General features: G+C 39.8%; 1 protein-coding gene across 1 annotated transcript in view; it reads left to right on the plus strand.

Annotated features, from left to right (window-relative positions):
- The first annotated feature begins 5,282 nt into the window (after positions 1-5,282).
- The window catches only part of si:ch211-246m6.5 (von Willebrand factor D and EGF domain-containing protein), a 44,830-nt gene continuing 31,609 nt past the window's right edge, over positions 5,283-18,503 (plus strand). The window contains exons 1-5 of the mRNA XM_041781900.1: positions 5,283-5,484; positions 14,512-14,696; positions 14,868-15,096; positions 15,204-15,269; positions 16,749-16,981. Coding sequence (XP_041637834.1) covers positions 5,385-5,484; positions 14,512-14,696; positions 14,868-15,096; positions 15,204-15,269; positions 16,749-16,981 — 813 coding nt within the window. The 5' untranslated portion in view covers positions 5,283-5,384. The remainder of the gene's footprint in view (positions 5,485-14,511; positions 14,697-14,867; positions 15,097-15,203; positions 15,270-16,748; positions 16,982-18,503) is intronic.

Consider the following 18,503-nt stretch of genomic DNA (forward strand, 5'->3'; position numbering starts at 1 on the left):
ATAGGTTGAGCACAATAAGAGGAATTAAGATATGACCCATTTGTGTCACTTCTTGTTGACAGTAGGGGGTGCAATGATGAGATGTTTGCATGTAAGCATGGTAAGTGTTAAACTGCTGTCTTGCAAGAGAGAGCAGAGGATCCCAGAATATTGTCTACTAAAGTTATAATGTTAAGTCATTTGGCACCATCAAAAATGCCTTATTTTGAAATTGAGATGAAGCTCGTGGACTTCCTGTTGGGATTTGGGCATGGGTCCAAAAATCAAAAGCCTAGGCTGAATGGCGGGCAGGGGCTGAATATTTAAAGTGAAAATTAAAAAAATCAGAGGCAGAAATGTTCACTTGCCAGAAGGAGGCGCTGTGACAAAGTAATGATATTGATGCATGAATGCATTCAGGAATACCGGTGTTCATCCCTGTGAAGTTTGGTGATGATTGATATGAGCAATAAGAAGTTATAAGGCATTATTGTTATATTATCACTGCAAAAATGTACAAAAAAGAAGTTTAAGTTTGGACTCCTGTCACAGCCCCGCCCTACGGTGAAAACTCAACGTTTGCACAGCTTTAGATCTCCAGGTTGTTTAGTATGAGCAAAAAAATTCTGGAGTCAATCGGATCAAATCTCTCTGAGTAGTTTGTTAAAATATGAAACTTGCGAATCACTCGGAAAAACCCCAAATTTGACACTTAACTGTTTATAGTGCACTTCCTGTACATTTTAGAGAATGGCCCCAGGAGACTTTTTTCTTTGTCTAATCATGATACCCAAGTGTACAAATTTTCATGCACATAGCTCTTACTCACAATTCCACCAAAATACAATAATTTCCATTGGGGGACAATTTTCAGTTAAGTTTGGTGAGTTTTTGAGCATTTTGTTGCCCCATATTCTTCTGCCAGAAAAATGACCCATACAGGTATAATAGGGTCAGTGCTCAGGGCCCAAGTGTTATTCCCAAACCTTAAATGAAACCCAAACGCAGTGACTCATAAATCGTGCATGTTTTTGCCTTTAAGCCCTACATTGTTCTGATGAATTATCTCCTAAATCTTCACAGCGGCTCACCTCAAACATGACCTTCAGGAAAACTAGCTAAGGAGCACCCTTCGGGTCAAACTGATTGACTTTTGGCCTCACTCGCCCTCCCCTTTAGTTTACTTACTCGCCATTTTAAGGCCAACATTAGGAGGTTTTGGTGTGCATAATAGCTGGGAACCAAAACTGCAAAACATCTTGCTGAAATAAGCAGCCAAGAAATGTGTTTTAACTTCTACTGTACACCTATAAATGATGTTTTATCATAGTGGCTGAAGCATCATTTACATTTAAGTCACTTTTTACACTTAAAATGTAGAAACTCTTGGTTATACTGCATGTTTGGATGGCACTTTAAGGATGCAGACGTGTTAAAAGTGACTCACATGTTTAAAGAGAGCAGGAACAATATGGTTGCAAGATGTTTGGAGGCATGGTGGCTGCCTACATGCCTCTTGCATGTTCTCTGCTTGTTGTTCTCACAGTAAAGGAGGATGTGTGACATCTGGAAGCGCTCAGGAGGCGGGACTAAACCCCCCCTCCACGTCGTTTCTCAGGGCACACACTTCAAAGGAGGTGGCAGATAATGTTTTCTCTGCTCCGGCCGGGAGCCACCTCCACCGGGCTCTCATACCGGGGAGGCTTCCAGGAGGTTCTTGGGAGTCTAATGTGCATGAGACAGCAGCTCTGAGGCTCTGAGCACATGCAGGGCAGCTGTGGGGACGACAAATTTGGGATTTAGTGCAGAAAGAGACAGGAGGATGAGAGGGGATTAAAACGAGAAAGTCTAATACTGTTTTTGCATTTAGTGTCCATCCAGGTGATGGATTTTCAACATTTTGCAGGACAGAACAACTCTTTACAGATTGATCTGACTTGAAATTTGGTGCTAAAGTGGCTGTTTTAAATGCCATCTTATAATGTAAAAACTTTAAGTCTTGATTCTGGACCCTAAAAGACATCAAAGAAACAGATTTGATCACCCTTAACTGCCTTTACAGATTTTGACCAAATGTCAAACATCCCAGTCTAAGACTAGAACACCTGAATACGTTCCTCAAAGACGTGTCATTTTCAGGTCCCAGTCTAAAATCTGAGACTTTCTCACAGTGTTCCAGCAGTCCATGAATGAAAAGGCGAGCGGAGAACACCTGCTGCTCCGCTCCACTCTTTGATTTAGTGGAAAGGTATGTCGTCTTGGTCTCCGCAGCCTCGTGCACCTGATGTTTACGCCAAACGCAGGAGGACGACCTTCTCTGTTTCAGCTCAGCGGGCTCTCACCTCCACCTGCTGAGAAATCCTCTCAGTCACAAACTCCATGTCTCTCCGTGTTTTCAGTCACATGAAGAGATCATGAACCAGGAGGAGGACTCCTCTGCCTGTGTGGTTACTGCAGTTTGGTCTTCAGAGATCTGAGCTCAACAGGGAGAAAATTACAGCGCTGTGCTTCAACTCTAAAGAATCTGCAGAACATCCAGGTTTTATCCACATCAGTCAGGTTTATAGTCTCTTCGGTGCAAACATTTATCACTGAATGCACAAAACATTTCACAAAACATGATTAAAAAACTAAATGCAAAAACAGTGAATACAAAAAAAAAGCTAAAAAAAAAAAAAAGAAAAACTGAATGAACCCCCCACATCAAATAAAAATCATCTAACTTCATGCAAAAAAGGCTCATGATAAACACAGAAAATCTTTCTGAGAGCACAGAAAAATGTATGAAGTGCATAAAAATCTCACTAAGTTTATAGAAAAACTTGATAAACGCATAAAATTTTTTTACTTTGAGTACCAAAAAACTCACTAAGAACACTGAAAAAACTGGCTTGATGCATAAAAATCTCAATTTTTAGCACTAAAAATATCAATAAAAGCATTAAAAATCTCACTAAGAACGTAGAAAAAATTTATAAATGCATACAAATCTTATTATGAGTATCAAAATATCATTAAGGGCATACAAAAATGTATCTAATCCATAAAAAATCTCATTATAAACATTAAAAAGTCTCTCTAGGAGCCCCAAAAATATCAATAAGAAGACAGAAAAATGTATGTATTGCAGTGAAATCTTAAAAAAGGCAATAAAAATCTTCTAAGAGCATAGAAAATTGGTTTGATGCACAGAAATCTCACAAAGAGCATAAAAAAAACTTGCGTAACGTATAAAAATCTCATTTACAGCATTAAAAAGCACAAAAATCTCACTAGGTCACAGAAAAACTGACACTATGCATGAAAAATCTCACTAGGGGCATAAAAGCTTCACTTTATGCCAAAAACTCTCCCTAAGGGCATGAACAGTCTTACTGAATGACAAAAAATCTCTTTAAGAGTTCAAAAACTCAACTAACTAAACTGCCAAAACCACCCTGGGAGTATGAAAGAAATTTACTGATTGCCAAAAAAATTCACTAAGAGCCTTAAAATCACACAAAGGGCAACAAATCCTACTTTAGGTGTACAAAATCTTATAAATAAAAATCTAAATCTACTTATAAAAATCTAGCTAAGGGTGTGAAAAACTGCTCCAAATGCCAGCCTCATCAGGAGCAGACAATTTGTTCACATTTTGAAATGAGCATATTTTCTTAAAAACAGCATAAGCGTTCATTCTGTTCTAAGTGAAGCCTGACTGCAGCGCTGTCTTTCTCTGCAGCCGCTTCACTGACAGTTTACAGAGAGACTGAGAGCACACAGCTGCAGAGGACGGCTGTGTATACACTGTTAGTGATGTATATTTAGATGTATATGTGCCTGCATATCTAGGTGTATGTGTGCATTCATATGCTGCAGGAATGTCTCAAAAGCAGCGTGATTCCAGCCTGAATTTCTGCTTAAATTCTTGTTTATTCCTCCAGCTGGTGATTACAGTGATTCTTCATAAACTGCCTGATATTTCAGAGTCGTGTCTGTAGAAAATGAACTCTTCTGTTTGTTGTGGAAACATGAAATGTTCAACATGTGGCAGCAGCACGTGCTCCGTGATTGTCTGCATATTTTTCTTTTTGGACAGTTTTAATCCACAGACGTTTGATTCCAGTCTTCGTAGCTTTCTTAGTAGTGAGTCTGAATATATGGTGGCCAAAAGGGCCAACTGTAAAAAAAAATAATAATAATAATAAAATTATCTTATAAATATTCAAAGAAATGAACTAAAAATTTTTATCAAACTCAGAAACATTGCATATTGCATGATCTTGTTTCTAAATATTATTTTGCTTCATAAAATGTTTTAATGTTCTAACAAATCTTTTTTTTAACTTTATAAACCGTTTTTGAATTCCACAAATAAAGGTAGATTTTTTAATTCCTTTTTTTTGGGGAAAAATGTTTATGTTTTAATGGCATGGGGTTTTTTTGTATTTTATGAAATGTTTTTATGAAAGAAGAAATATTTACTATGTTTTATGAAGTATTTTTTTGGTATTAGAGGAAATACTTTTTGTGTTTCATGACTTTTTGTGTTCAGGAATTTTTTTATGTTCAATGAAAAAAATTATCAGTGTTTTTTGTTTTTGTATTGTTGTCGGGTTTTTTTTTACGTTTCAAATTTTTGTCATGTTTTACAAAAAGGTTTGTAGTCCAGGACACAAATGTTTGTGTTTATCAGGGTTTTTTCCTTACTACTTCTTTTGAAAAGCAAAAATTTTGTATATCATACTTGTTTTTTGTTTTGTTGAAACAAAAAAATCTTTGGCGGCTTCAGATTTATTTATTTTGTTAAAAATTTATTTACTTAAAAAAATAATTAATTTATTCAATTATTTACAATTTACCATATGTTTTTTGTCTTTATGATATATTTTAACTTAATTTCATATTAAAATATTTTTAGTTAAATATTTAGTTTAGGGAAATGTTTTTGCAGTTGACCTAATGGGCCTCCGTACTGAACAGCTCTTAAAGTTTAGATTTGCGTCAGTATTTCGGTGTTTACAGTAGAATAAACCGTGATAACTCACTCCAGCCGCTGCTGTGAGGGTCTCAGTTTCTTCTGGATCATTTTAGAGATTTTTTGATCACTGCCATCTTGACTGATGATGACGTCCACTCCTCTGTGGAGGGTGAAAGAACTCCCACTGACACGAGCAGACTCCTCGGTGGTTTATTGCCCTCTCTCCCCTCCTCCTTCCCCTCTCTCTCTCTCTCTCTCTTTCTGTCATCTTGCGCTCCTCTCTCAGAAAAGCCGCAGTCTGCAGCGAGCGCTGCGCAAATTACAGCCTCTCCTCCTGCGAGGAAAAGTCCAGGTTTAGCCACTTTCGCATCATTTTCTAAAACTTTCAATGGAACCAGACGACTGATTCATCCTCCTGATCTGTAAACTCGGAGCTGCAGACATGGACTGTCGCGCATTTCGCTCGTTGCGCCTGCTGTTGCTTGGACTTTTACGCATCGCGCTGCTTTGGATCGTGCAACCTGGAGCGTTGGCGCAGCATGGTAAGTGCACAGAAAACATAAATCCTGGACGATTTAATGCATTTTAAACCTGCTCTGAAGTGATCCTCAGCAGATGGGACGCTTTTTTATCGACATGAACAGAAGCGTAAAACAAACGCTCTCTAATGCAATCCAAAGTTTTACGCACATGCCACCGTTTTAGCCATTACAAGTTCAATAAAAAGCAGGCAAAGAAGCATCCTGCCTGCTCTAAGTGAAGAGCTCTGCAGACTTGGCTCTTGAGGCTCTGCATGTCCACAGGTTAGATGGACAGACAAAAGCAAAAGCTCACAGATAAACAGCAACAGAATAATAGGGAAACAAAGGTTAGGGCTCCACAAAGGCTCTGGAAGAGCTCAAGAATAGGGCACTTGAGAAGTCTAGTTACTTGAATTGAAATGTACTTGGGTAGAAGTATTTAGTGGTCTATAAATCTGTCAGGCAACAATAAAAACTGATTTAAAGTTACTGAAGGAGCTACTTTGGAAACTGATCTTTCGTCATGCTCACAGAATTGGGAGAATCTCAACTCCAACCATGAATGTTGATGGGACCTCTGAAGCTTGCAGAGGCTGGTTCTGTCTCAGTTGCAGGATCAGAACCTTAAACACAAGAAAAGAAATGCAAATCAAGAGTTGAAAGTGTAGTAAAATTCAATAATTGCCCCATAACGTCCTCAAAAACTCATGAACACAAGATTTTTCTTCCCTGCTGAAACACTCAGGGCTCATTAGCATTTCTAAACCCGGTTAGAACATTATAAGTAGCTACAGATGCAGAAATATCGTCAGATTGAACTCAACAAATATATTATTTGTAGCTCATGTATATTAGAACATGATGTTGTAGTCAGGTTAAGTGCAGCTATTTCACTAATGAAGGAGTTCCTCATGGCACTATCTCTGGTCCTTGAAAGTTTGATTTTTAACGTGGGGGTCAGGACCAGTGTTAATTTTGTTGACTAATTATTTTCGTTATAGTTTTTGTTAATAGCCTTTTTTCCCCTGACGAAAACAAGACAGTAACTAATAAGAACAAGTGCACATGGACAAAAACTAAACAATTAACTGACATTTTAGTCAACAAATAAAAACGAGACGAAAATGTTTGACAGACTTTATCCAAAGAGACCTAATTTCGTCATGTAGAAAGTAGGGGCAAGTTAGGCATATATCCAATCACAGCTACTTTGGCTGTGTGGAAAGGTGGGACGAGATACGGGGGAGATCCAATCACAACTGCTTTTGCTGCGTGTTGGGGAGAGATCCAATTAGTCGACTAAATTTACTGTAAATTTCGTCGACTAAAATGTTGGGAAGTTTCGTCAACTAAAACCAGACTAAAACTAGATGACTAAATTATGACTAAAACTAAAAGATATTTTTGGCAAAAGACTATAACTAAAACTAAATTAAAAAGTGCTGTCAAAATTAACACTGGTCAGGACCCCCTAGGCAGTCACAAGACACTTAGAGGGGGTCAAAAGATGCCTTAAAAAACATTGTAATGATTTGAAATTGTATACATGACCCATTTTTATGAAAATATGTGCATAAAATTTCTTAAATGTAGAACAAAAACATTGTCATTTGGTGAGATTTGTGCTAAAATCAAAATAATGTTTGAAAATCCATAAAAAGTAAGTCTGCACACAGACCTGGACCCCTAACAAATCCAGATAATGGGTCCTCCCCAGTTCTGATTTATTGATGATAAAGCTGGTGATGCTAGCATCCTGGCTAACAGTTCCCTCATTCTGGAGCTGAAAAGTGTCAAACAGTTATTGAAAGTATTTATTTGTGCAACTTTTTAACCGCTTTTCCCACACAATTTTACCAGTATCTTTTTTTTAACATATCTTTATTGTCCTTTTTAGAAAGAAAAAAACTATACACGATGTCAAATGGCACATTTCTTAAGGAAAAAGAAAAGTAATACAAACAATGAAACCAAACATAAAACAAAAGCCCTAAACTCAAATCTCTACACCAGTCCAAGCCTCACATGATAAACCCTTACTGTCAAGAAATCTATAAACAATATTCCATACATTCCAAAGCTTGTCGAATTTGTACTTCATGAAATAACTGAATATTTCAAGAACAAGAAAAAAAAGTCACTCCTAATTTTGCCACTATTATTCGCCACTTTCCATCAATCTGGCACAATTTGCATCCACTTTTACCACTTCCTACTAATTTTTGCCACTTTACACCAAGTTTGCCAGATTTCAACCAGTTTCTATCACTTTTCCCAACAGTTTTTGATACTTTTTATTCTCATTTTGCCATCCTTTCCACCAAATTCTGCTGCTTTTAAGCCAGTATTGTCACTGTTAGCCCCTTCTACCACGTTTTATACCAGTTATTGCCACTTTAAACCATTTCAGCTACTTGTTGTCTTTGTTTTGCCACTTGTATCCAATATTTGCCAATATGAATCAATTTCTGCCACTTTTAAATCCCATTTCACCTCATTTTCCATCCAATTCTATCACTTTAAGGCCAATGTCTGCCACTTTTCACACCTGTTACCACCAAATCAATTTAAAACAAAACTACTTGTTGCTTTGATAAGAGAGGCTATTATTCAGGTAAAACATATCGCAACTTAACTTTACAATGGACCATAATTTTCCTGACCACCATGATCTCCCAGTTTTGCAGGGCCCCAGAAAGTTCTCCTTTTTATGCCCCCTTATGGACAGCCTAGTCTGCACATGCCTATTCTTGGATGTAAATGGTTGTGTCCAACGTCCTTCAGGTACAGCGGGGGTCCCTGGTCTCTGGCACTTTTATTTTGGGGGTTGTGGGCTGAAAAGTTTGGGAACTTCTTGTCAAGCGGGAACTTCTACTCCCTCAAGAAGGCTAGCTGGTGAGCTCTGGCATCCTAGAGCTACCTCACTCCGTGCTAGCTCTCACCACCCACCATACCAACACAAACAGATCCTCTAACTCCTCTTAACTGGACCATCACAGCCCGAACGGCATCACAACCTTCAAAAGACCCAAGCTCTTCAGCTGCTATTAATTGTAGTCCTGACTTTATATTGAAGGAGTTCCTCAGGGCATCATTTCAGGTTCTCTGAAAAGATGTATTATAGTAAAAGCCCCATCACTGACACAGATCGCTGGGTTTCTTGTCCATTATCAGAGGTGTTTTAGGCAGGTTATAAACTAATTATCACCTCTAAATGGAGCTCATTTGAAGGAGATAAAGCAGTGGGTGTTTCAAACTAAAATGCTGTTAGCAATGAGTTAAAAAACAGCTGTTAACATGGACAGACTCATAAACGCAAGCTGAGAGTTATGTTCGTGAAAATGCCGCTGTAATCGATCCAAAAACTCCTTTTTCTGGTTGTTTACTCAGACCGCTTCCATCAGGATATTCTAGTGGCCAAACTTTTTAAAAAGTTGGGTTTATTTTATTGTTACAGCTGCTGCTTGGCTGTTTACACACAGGCTGAAAATGCTGGAGCCTTAAACAACTGAACAAACAAAAAGAAGAATATAAGTCCTGATTATTAGGGCTAAGAGTCAAGGTTAAAAAATATCAAATGTGAGCCAAACCCTCCTGAAATCCTGCAGAATTAAAGGCCCAAAAGTATCTAATCTGAGTCAGATATAAAGATGCTCCGTTGGTCAGTCCTCCCTCTCGCTCATATCTTCGTCTCCGGGACGTCCAGCAGCACATCAAAGCTTGCAGTCGTAAACTTTAAGGCGGGCTGTCGTAAAACGCCATGCTGAGGTTGCTCACGAAGCTTTGCAACAAGAATACCAGACATTTCTGAGCCAAAACAAAGTCTACTGCGAATCCTGTAACTCCACACACACATTCAGTCCAGTTGACCCAAAAACAACAGACCGGAGAGGGTGAACCTGCAGAAAGAGAGCGCTTTAAACATTACTGCTTCGTCTTATTCTGACCCCTGGTACTTAAAAAACCTTTAAAACCACTGACCGCCCAGTTCTTCATCAGTAAAATGTTATGTTGTGCTGTAAAACTCAGTCCTCTCCCACTGAATAACATGTTAAATCACTGTTTAGACTGCAAAGGCTCAAAGTGGTGAGAAGACAAATCACAACAAGTTTGACTTTATGTGATGATGCATCTTTAATATGCCTGAGGATGCTTAAATAAAACTAGACTTACTTAAATAAAAATAAAAACGTCAGTATAAATGTTCTACAACAGAAGAAAGTCAGTGAATCAGTTAAGTCAGGAGGAATGTGCTTAAATTTTACACCTACAAGTTTTAGTTTTAGGATGTACTTGGAGGAAGATGTGCACAGACGCAAGGGGATTAAGTTGGCCAAACTGGGACAGTTTATCCTCCAAACATCCAGATTTTTTTGAAGTTTTGTATGCATCACTGATGGTTCAGTCAGAGGAAAGGTCAAGTGGTCATCCTCTTGGGAGTCGAAGCGTCTGGACCAAATTTCATGGTAATTCATCGAACGCTTGTTAAAATACTTTAGCCTGGATCAGGCAGCTACTGGGGAGGCATCAGAGATGCTGCCTGTAATGACACTTTCTTTTTCTCAAAAAATTCACAAAAACAAAAATGAAAATCAAACCAATAAATGAGAAATTGGCATTTTCATCATGGTTTTCTTTTTACCTGGCATGCCTTTAGCCAGACCCGCCCACAGAGTCGGCTGTGCACTTAAAAAACTGACATAGTGGGCCCTCCTCAGCTGTGATTTATTGATGTATGTTGGATCAGTAGCATTGGTGCTATCAAGCTGGCTAACAGTTACTTCATGTTAGAGCTGAAAAGTGTGTCGACTATTATTGGGTTCTGATGTTAGAATTATTTATTTTGGGTACTTTTAAACCAAATTTTCCATCCATTACTGCAACATGTTTTTGCAACTTTAAACCCATACTTTGCTGCTTGTTGCAACATTTTTTTCCATTACTGCCACACTATTTTACAACTTTTGCCTACTTTAGCCACCTTTTTCCATTTCTTGCCCATTTTTGCTGAATTAAACCCATTTTATCTGCTCTTCAGTCATTTTTGCCACCTTTTGCCCTTTTTTTTTTTTTTTTTGCATTTTTTTTTCCATATTTTGTCACTTTGTACCAATTTTAATCTATTAATGCCACTTTTTTGCCACATTATGCCCATTTGGCCACTTTACCAATTTTTGTCACTTTTCCCCTATTTTTGCACTTTTTTTGGAACTTGATCCCCAATTTCTGCAACATTGTTTTGCAACTTTTGCCTTCTTTAGCCACCTTTTGCCATTTCGTGTCAATTTTTGCTTATTTAAACCCATTTTAACTGCTCTTCAGTAATTTTTGCCACTTTTTGCCCATTTGTCCCCAGTTTTCACCCATTTTTGCCCATTGATGCCACTTTTTTGACACTTTATGCCCACATGGTCACTTAGCTTTTGCCTTTACTTTTTTCCATTTCGTGACCATTTTTGCTGATTTAACCCATTTCAGTTGCTCTTCAGCCATAGTTGCCACCTTTAGCCCATTTTTTGCATTGATTTTTGCAGCTTTTCCCCCATTATTGCCACTTTCTGCCCGTTTCTGCAACTTCTTTTTACCACTTTTTGTCCATTTTTGCTACTTTTAATCCATTTAAGCCACTTTTCTTCAATTTTTCTCTTTTCACAATAATTCTTCTTTTTTTGTCTCAGTTTCTTCTACTTTAATCCTGACATTTATGCACATTATTGCCTAGCTAAGAATTCTAACATTACTTTCCTTTTTGTTTAGTTCAGTGTGCCCATCTATAATGAAAATAACCCTACTTTTAAATTTTTTTCCTGTTTAAAGATTTAATGCCGCTTATCCATCTCACTAAGGAATAAACATCGTAAAAACATGGCATTTATGATATTCTTGCATAAAGAGATGAGTTATTGAGGCTTTAAGATATGTAGAATATACTAAACCTACTCTCCAGCTGCAGCTCTTAAATGAAGATCTATTGATGCAGTAATAAGTAATAATTGTTGATAATGAGCTTTTAGCCTGTGCAGATCTCGTCCAGACCCATACCTCTTTGTGTTTTCATGCTGAGTGATAAGCCCTCTGGGAAAACCTCCCCTAACCTCCATTTTGTTAACACCACACTCTCCTAAATTCACCTCCGTCTCTGCACATCTGGGCAGCTTCAGACCTCCCTCTCTGTGGGATCTCATCCCCCCTGGGGGCCACTTCATTAGCTCAGCCTCCCCTCCGGCTCTGTAAACTCATTAAGATGACAATTGGACGAGTTTAGCCGGCGGTTAACGTCTCGCCGATTGTCCTCCTGCCTTAAAACCTGCTTGTTTGGACAACCTGTGACCTCGGATCTCTTCAGAGGAGCTTCCAGACAAGAAGCACACGCAGACAGGCAGTGATGTAAACAACAGTCCTCTTTTCAACATGCAGACCTGCCTGTTCCACCTTGTTTTGGCAGTAACTTCTCCTGCTCCATTCAGATCTTTAAGACCCTAAAAACCCTTTCTGTTTGTTCTCCCTGACGTCACTCAGTCCAACCCAAACAACAAAGAGGAAACCAGTTTGTGCGCTTGAACTGAAAGACGGGCTCAGTCTTTTTTCTTTCAGCCTCTGCTGACCTATTTCACTTCCCAGATTTGGTGCTTTTGAAGGGGTGTTTGTGTGGAAAACCCTATGTTCTGCTTAAATAGTTCCCCCGGTTGTTTTAGCCTCCAGCTGCAGAGGCCCGTCATGCGCCATTGGCTTTTTCCCGCGGCGAGTTTAGAGAGGCGTGAGGCTCACAGGAATGTCTGTTATTCTTAGTAATTTAGATAACCTCTGAGGGCGAAACAATCCTTCCCGCTCACATCTTAAACACCGGCTGACAGAATGAAGAGACAATTTAGGTCGTAATCTTCACACCTTTTACGAGCTACTTCTTGCCATTAGCTCAGCTAATGGAGGCAGGTAGTAATTTGTAAGTTCATTGGCTGCTGTAGATTTCAGATCATCAGACAAGTTTCTGTCATTTCGACTCCATTTTATTGCTGCATATTGCAAAACAGATCATCTAGATTCCATGTCTGTGGTTCCTCCTTGCAGAGTTTCAATCTGATACGCTTGTTCCTTTTCAGTGTCATTGCAGGAGAACGAGGTGACAGCAATGGGCGGGGTTTAGTTGAAGGGACAGCTGATTTGCTCTCATGCTCTCATTTAAACTGCTCTTGCCTGGCCATGACTCTCTCGGCAAGCTGCTGTTGCAACCCTCCTCCACCCCAGCTCCTCCTTTATTCTGCTTCTGACATGATCAATGTCATACATCTTACCTCGTGGATATTAAAGTGGCCCCAACATCGTTATATATATTTCCGTATGTGGCCCTCAGTGAAAAAAGTTTGGACACCCCTGATTTACAGGAAGTTAAGACCAGCACAGCTTGGCACTGCCCATTTCCAATGCTTGGCTCTTGAGGACTTTGTTCAACCTCATAAGGCGTACTTACTAAACGAAAAATCAACATTTGCTTTTCATAGATCAATTTCTCATAATGAGGGAGAAATGATCTGAAAAAGGCACTTCCAGGTTTGTGCTAGAGGTGATGCTCAGCACCCTGAGACCGTATCCAGTGTTTCCTTAAATAACATCTTATGGGGTGTGATGGAACCATGAAAATCCTGTCCAGCCTTGGACCAACGTCTAATTGTTTTTAGCGACAAAATCCCAACATAATGGGCCTACTTATTCAATAGGTTCTCCCCAAAGCATCTTCGTATAACTATCCATTATCAGGGGCCTCTCTTAAAAAAAAAAAAAAAAAGAGGATCTGTTAAATTATGAGACAATACTCAAAATTTTTACGTTTAAAAAGTCTGAAATTTACATAGAAAAACTTTAAAAGACGTTTATTTATATGAGCCAAAAATTGGAATTTTTAAAGTGGAAAATAGCTGATTGCATGGAATAAAATCAGACCATGTGAAAGAGTTTGCATTCAGTTGGGAGCCTAATGAAATTATATTTCTTAGCACTTGTGATTTTAGTCCAGAATTATCACATTATCGTTATAATCTGGAATTAGAAGAGACACATAAGTAAACTGGGGTTATTCAACCAATATTTTAGTTTGGTGTCTTGTAAATTTTTGATTTTTACAATGTTGGAAATATATTAATTTAAAAAGTTGAAATGTCGGGTTTATAGGGTCAAAATTTAAAACTTTTTAAACTTGGAAATTTCTTTTTTTTTCGGTAACTTCAAAAAAATTCTCTTTTTCTCTAAGAACTGTTGACTTTTCTCAAAAATTAGTAGACCCTCTTTATTTTTTTATCTTTAAGGGTGGCCCTAGTTGGTCGTCTTACATTATGTTCCTACTCAGGATTTTAAAAGATCTAATTTTGACAACCTCAGAGTAGACAAGGCCCCGCTGCAATCCACTCTTAGGTCCTGACCCACCAGTTGAGAACCAAGCATCCAGCTAATGCTAAATTTGTCAATATGACCCATGCTTTAGCTTCCATTTGGAACTTTTCAGTCTTGCTGACAGATAAAGCTATAATAATAATGCAATCCAAACAACCAAAAACAAAGACAAAGCCAAAAACATCAGATCAAATTCAGTTAACACCCACTGATAAGGACTTTTAGATAGTTTATAACTCTAGAATTGGCCGTTTAGAAACATAAACATCCACTTTTAGCAATAAAAGATGACTACACAGAAAGAAAACTTCCTATTTCCCAGGACAGCTGGAGTAGCTTTTGTTTAGTCTAACCCTGACTCGTCTGCTCTGCCGACAGCAGGACCACGTCAAACACAAAGACTGGAGTAAAACTCCTCATCCGATCACCGCCTGAGGGTCTTCATTTTTCATTTCCTCTTTATTAAATTGACACATCTGGATTTTTAGATGACAAAGTAAGAGGTGGAGATTTAGGCTTAGAAAACAATAATCTCTCAGGAAGAGCTAAGCGTTCAAAAATTACTTAATGCTGGTCTAAATCCAGGTTTTCCTGATCTGAAAAGCATCAAAAGTTTCCTATGTCTGGATAAAGTCTGACATCTTCTTTCTGTTTTTGTTCCAGCTCCAGAGTGTTACCCAGGAGGCCATCGGATCCTGCGTAATCCCTATCGCAGCGTTGACTTTGACTCCACGGAGATCCAGAACACGGCCATCCAGGATCTGATCTGTGACCACTCGCTGTCTCCGGGATGGTACCGATTCAGGATCAACAACAAGCCTGCGGAGATGCCGACCACCTGCGTCGAGGTCAGACTTGCCTTTTGAGTGTCAGACTCATTGGAGAACTGCAGAAAAATAAAATCAGTCTTTTTCTGACATCTCCAAACAGACAGCTGAGGGTTTAATCAGCACCTTCAGCCCAGGTGTGAAGTAAAATAACCCCCTCGCTGCAGGTAATGACTGTTTCTGTCCCTGCAGATGAACCGCTGTGGCACTCAGGCTCCGGTGTGGCTCTCCCTGAAGGATGCCCGCCTGCCTCGACCTGGCGAGGTCCGACAGCTCTCCGCCTGCGCCACCTGGCAGTTTTTCCATGGCAGCGCCAAAGACTGTTGCCTCTTCAGGATCCCCGTCACGGTGCGGAACTGCGGCGAGTTCATGATCTACTTCCTGCAGCCCACGCAGGGGTGCATGGGATACTGCGCCAAAGGTGAGCACAGAAGTTCAAAGTTTCCTGATTGATTTATGAAATTAAACAACTCTCTGCAAGTATGCAATGCTTTATTTGGATGATATCAGCTCAGTTTCGTGTTTCAGTGGCTCCAGATTTGGGACCACGGCTGTGCCCACCAGGTGAAGTCGAAGTCAACGGACGATGCAAAGGTGAGGACGTCTGCTTTCTTTTGAGCTTTGGGACATGGTGCATTATCCTGCAGGAGGTAGCCATCAAAAGATGGGTACACTGTGGTCATAAAGAGATGGACATGATCAAGGACAGGTACTAAGGGGCCCAAGAAAATATCCTCCACGCCATTATACCACCACCAGTCTGAACCGTTGATACAATGAATGAGACTCATCAGACCAGGCAATGTTTTTCAAATCTTCTATTGTCCAGTTTTGGTGAGCCTGTGTGAATTTTAGCCTCAGTTTCCTGTTCATAGAAGTGGCACCTCGTGTGGTCTTCTACTGCTGTAGCCATCTGCTTCAAGGTTTCTCTTGTTGTGCATTCAGAGAGGGTATTCTACATGCCTTGGTTGTTATGAGTGGTTGAGTTTCTGTTGCCTTTCTGTCATCTTGAATCCATTCTCCTTTGACCTCTGAATTAATAAGACATTTTTCGTTCACACAACTGCCACTAACAGCTCAGATCATTCTCCGTAAACCCTAGAGATGGTTGTGTGTAAAAATCCAAGTAGATCAGCAGTTTCTGAAATACTCAGACCATCCTGTTTGGCACCAACAACCATTCCACATTCAAAGTCACTTTAATCTCTGTTCTTCCCCATTCTGAAGCTCCCTAAGGCCCAATTTACACAACGTTTTGCTTTGTTTTCTGTTTTCGTTTCCAAAAAAGTCCACATTCAGACGGCAATGTTTTCAAAATGATCTCTGTTCACACAAGACTGCAGGAAACACCAAAAATGATGGAGTATACATGCCAGGCCAGTAAATGGCGGTGTGATTTTGCAATATCCAATATCACCTTCGACCTGCCCTACGACGGCGTATGGGTTGAGTCAGAATCTGGTGCAGGCACGAAATACGTCTCCGCTGATCCAAGTGATGGTGAAGTAAATCAACACTTTGTTGGAGAAGTACAGTTAAATTCAAAAGAGTGAGGAGCATGAACAGTACACTGGTGTCAGCCATCTTTGTTTTGTTTTGGGCTTCCCATCCACACATGCATTATAAGCCTACTCACGCATGGATATATATTGCATATATATTGCAGCCACAGTGCGCATGTCCGTTTTTAGAAAGTGCCGGTTTCCCTGTTTACACGGAGACAGAGATGAGGGTGTTTTGAAAAACTTCCACTCTAAAGCTCGTTTCCAAAAAGTTCCATTTTCAGGCAGCAAAATGCCATTACCGTGTAAACGGACAGCCATAACACTACAAAACTGTTGCATTTTCACTCGAAAACATTGTTGTGTAAACGGGGCCTAAGACCACCTAAGAGATCTGTTAAATGTTTTCAAAGCTATGGGAAAATCATGTACTTCAACGACAATTCTTTCTTTTGATTTGATTGATCAAAGGCCCAAATATTAAATGTTGCATGGAGAAAATCAGTCCAAATTTAAGACTAAAACCCCAAACAAGCTTGTTTCAGATTTTTGCTTTCTTCTGTGTTTCCAGCTGCTGTCCCGTCCCTTCCGTCCCGGCCGGTGATCACCACAGAGCTTGTTGGCCACAGTATCCACCTGAGGTGCTCCTTCGTCCCCCCGCCTTGGAGCCAGCTCCTGGGCTTCCAGGTGGTTTGGGCGAGACACATCGGCCACAGCATGAAGGCCGAGATCAGGCAGGAATCCACGCTGAAGCCCTTCTCTCTGGTGGAGATGGATGGCGTTCACTTCAGGCTCGGAGAAACGGTAATTCCTGCCAGACAAGGTTTTTTTGTTTTTTTGGGGTGCACATGTGGAGGGTTTGACCTCTCGAGATGCGGCGTAAGCCATGGATCACCCTGACCTCTCTTTGCCTGAGTTCAGCCATTAAAACGTGCAGGCGGAGAGGCAGCGTGTGCCGTAAAGAGAAGGCAAGAGGAGGGTGGGGAAGGAAAATCAGTTGCAGGTTGGGAAAGCCGCGGTCCACATGCTTCTTATTTAATCTTCTCCATTATATCCTCATAGTGAAATCTGTGGAAGTCAGCCTTAACTATCAGAGAAAGCTGCACAAATTTTACATGTTGAAGTTAATCGCACAAATTTTGCATACAATACAGTTCCAGTTTGAAGTCAGCCTCATGACATCGCCTGGCTATTTTGGTCTTATTTAAGGGGCCTATGTCTATCATTAAAGTAAGCAAAAGGCCAGCATACTTTGACTCCGAATGGCAATAGCATTCCCATTTGCATTAGGAAAATTCTGGCCTTTTATAGTGATCTGTCCTGCTATCATTCTTCATAGCAGTGGTTCTTAAGTTGTGTGTCTGGACCCTAAAGTAGGTCTAAGAGCCTATGAAGGGCTTTTCTACTTTGTTATGTCAAGTTTTGGGACAGTTGAGGTCCAAACTGCACCACAAGTTGGTGGTGGGTCTTGAAGTCACACCAGTCAAGATTCTCTCTGAAGTTTGTGGTTGTCAATACATCCTATGCTTGAATTCTTGCAAATGTGGCATTATGTTCAGTGATCATGAATCATAGACTCTCTCATGCAAGCCTTTTCAAATACCAACCCTCTATGTCAGGGGTCATCAAGTACATTTGCACAAGGGCCAGGTTTAGTCTTGAGAGAGTCTCTGGGGGCTGGACTTCCAAATAAAGAAAAATTAAATCAGTATTTTGTTCTGATTAACATATTATTTTATTAGTATTTTCCTTCAAAACACAGGACATTTTTAGGCATTACCAGTAAGTATCAATCCCGATCTACAATGCCGTAGACCTACAGAATTGGCCAGGCTCCTGAAAATCCCGGAGAATGGGCCCTTAGCAATTTTGATTTAGCACCAATATGAATTCATGTTTCACACTTTTCACTACTTCGCTGCTTCATTCTGCCATTTCTGCAACATTTTGTGCCACCTTTGACCCATTTTGCCACTTTTTGCTATTTTATCACCCATTTTCCTCCCTTTTTACTACTTTGCCATTGGCTACTTTTGCACCACCACTTTTAACCCATTTTTGATACTTTATGCCCTTTTTGCCTCTCAATTTTTTGACATTCTTTAACTCCTTTAAACCGCTTTTTCTGCCTGTCTTATCCCTTTTGTGACACTCCTTTATCCATATTTCACCACTTTTCATTTCTTTTTTCACAATTTCTGCCACTTTTAACCCCTTTTTGATATACTTTTTGCCCATTTATTCCTTTGAAACTAATAGTTTGCCACATTTTAACCTCTTTTCAGCACTTTTCATGCAAGTTTTTGTCCCTTTGTGCCACTCTACA

The sequence above is a fragment of the Cheilinus undulatus genome, linkage group 24 (assembly GCF_018320785.1).
Source record: "Cheilinus undulatus linkage group 24, ASM1832078v1, whole genome shotgun sequence".
NCBI classification, from domain to species: domain Eukaryota; kingdom Metazoa; phylum Chordata; class Actinopteri; order Labriformes; family Labridae; genus Cheilinus; species Cheilinus undulatus.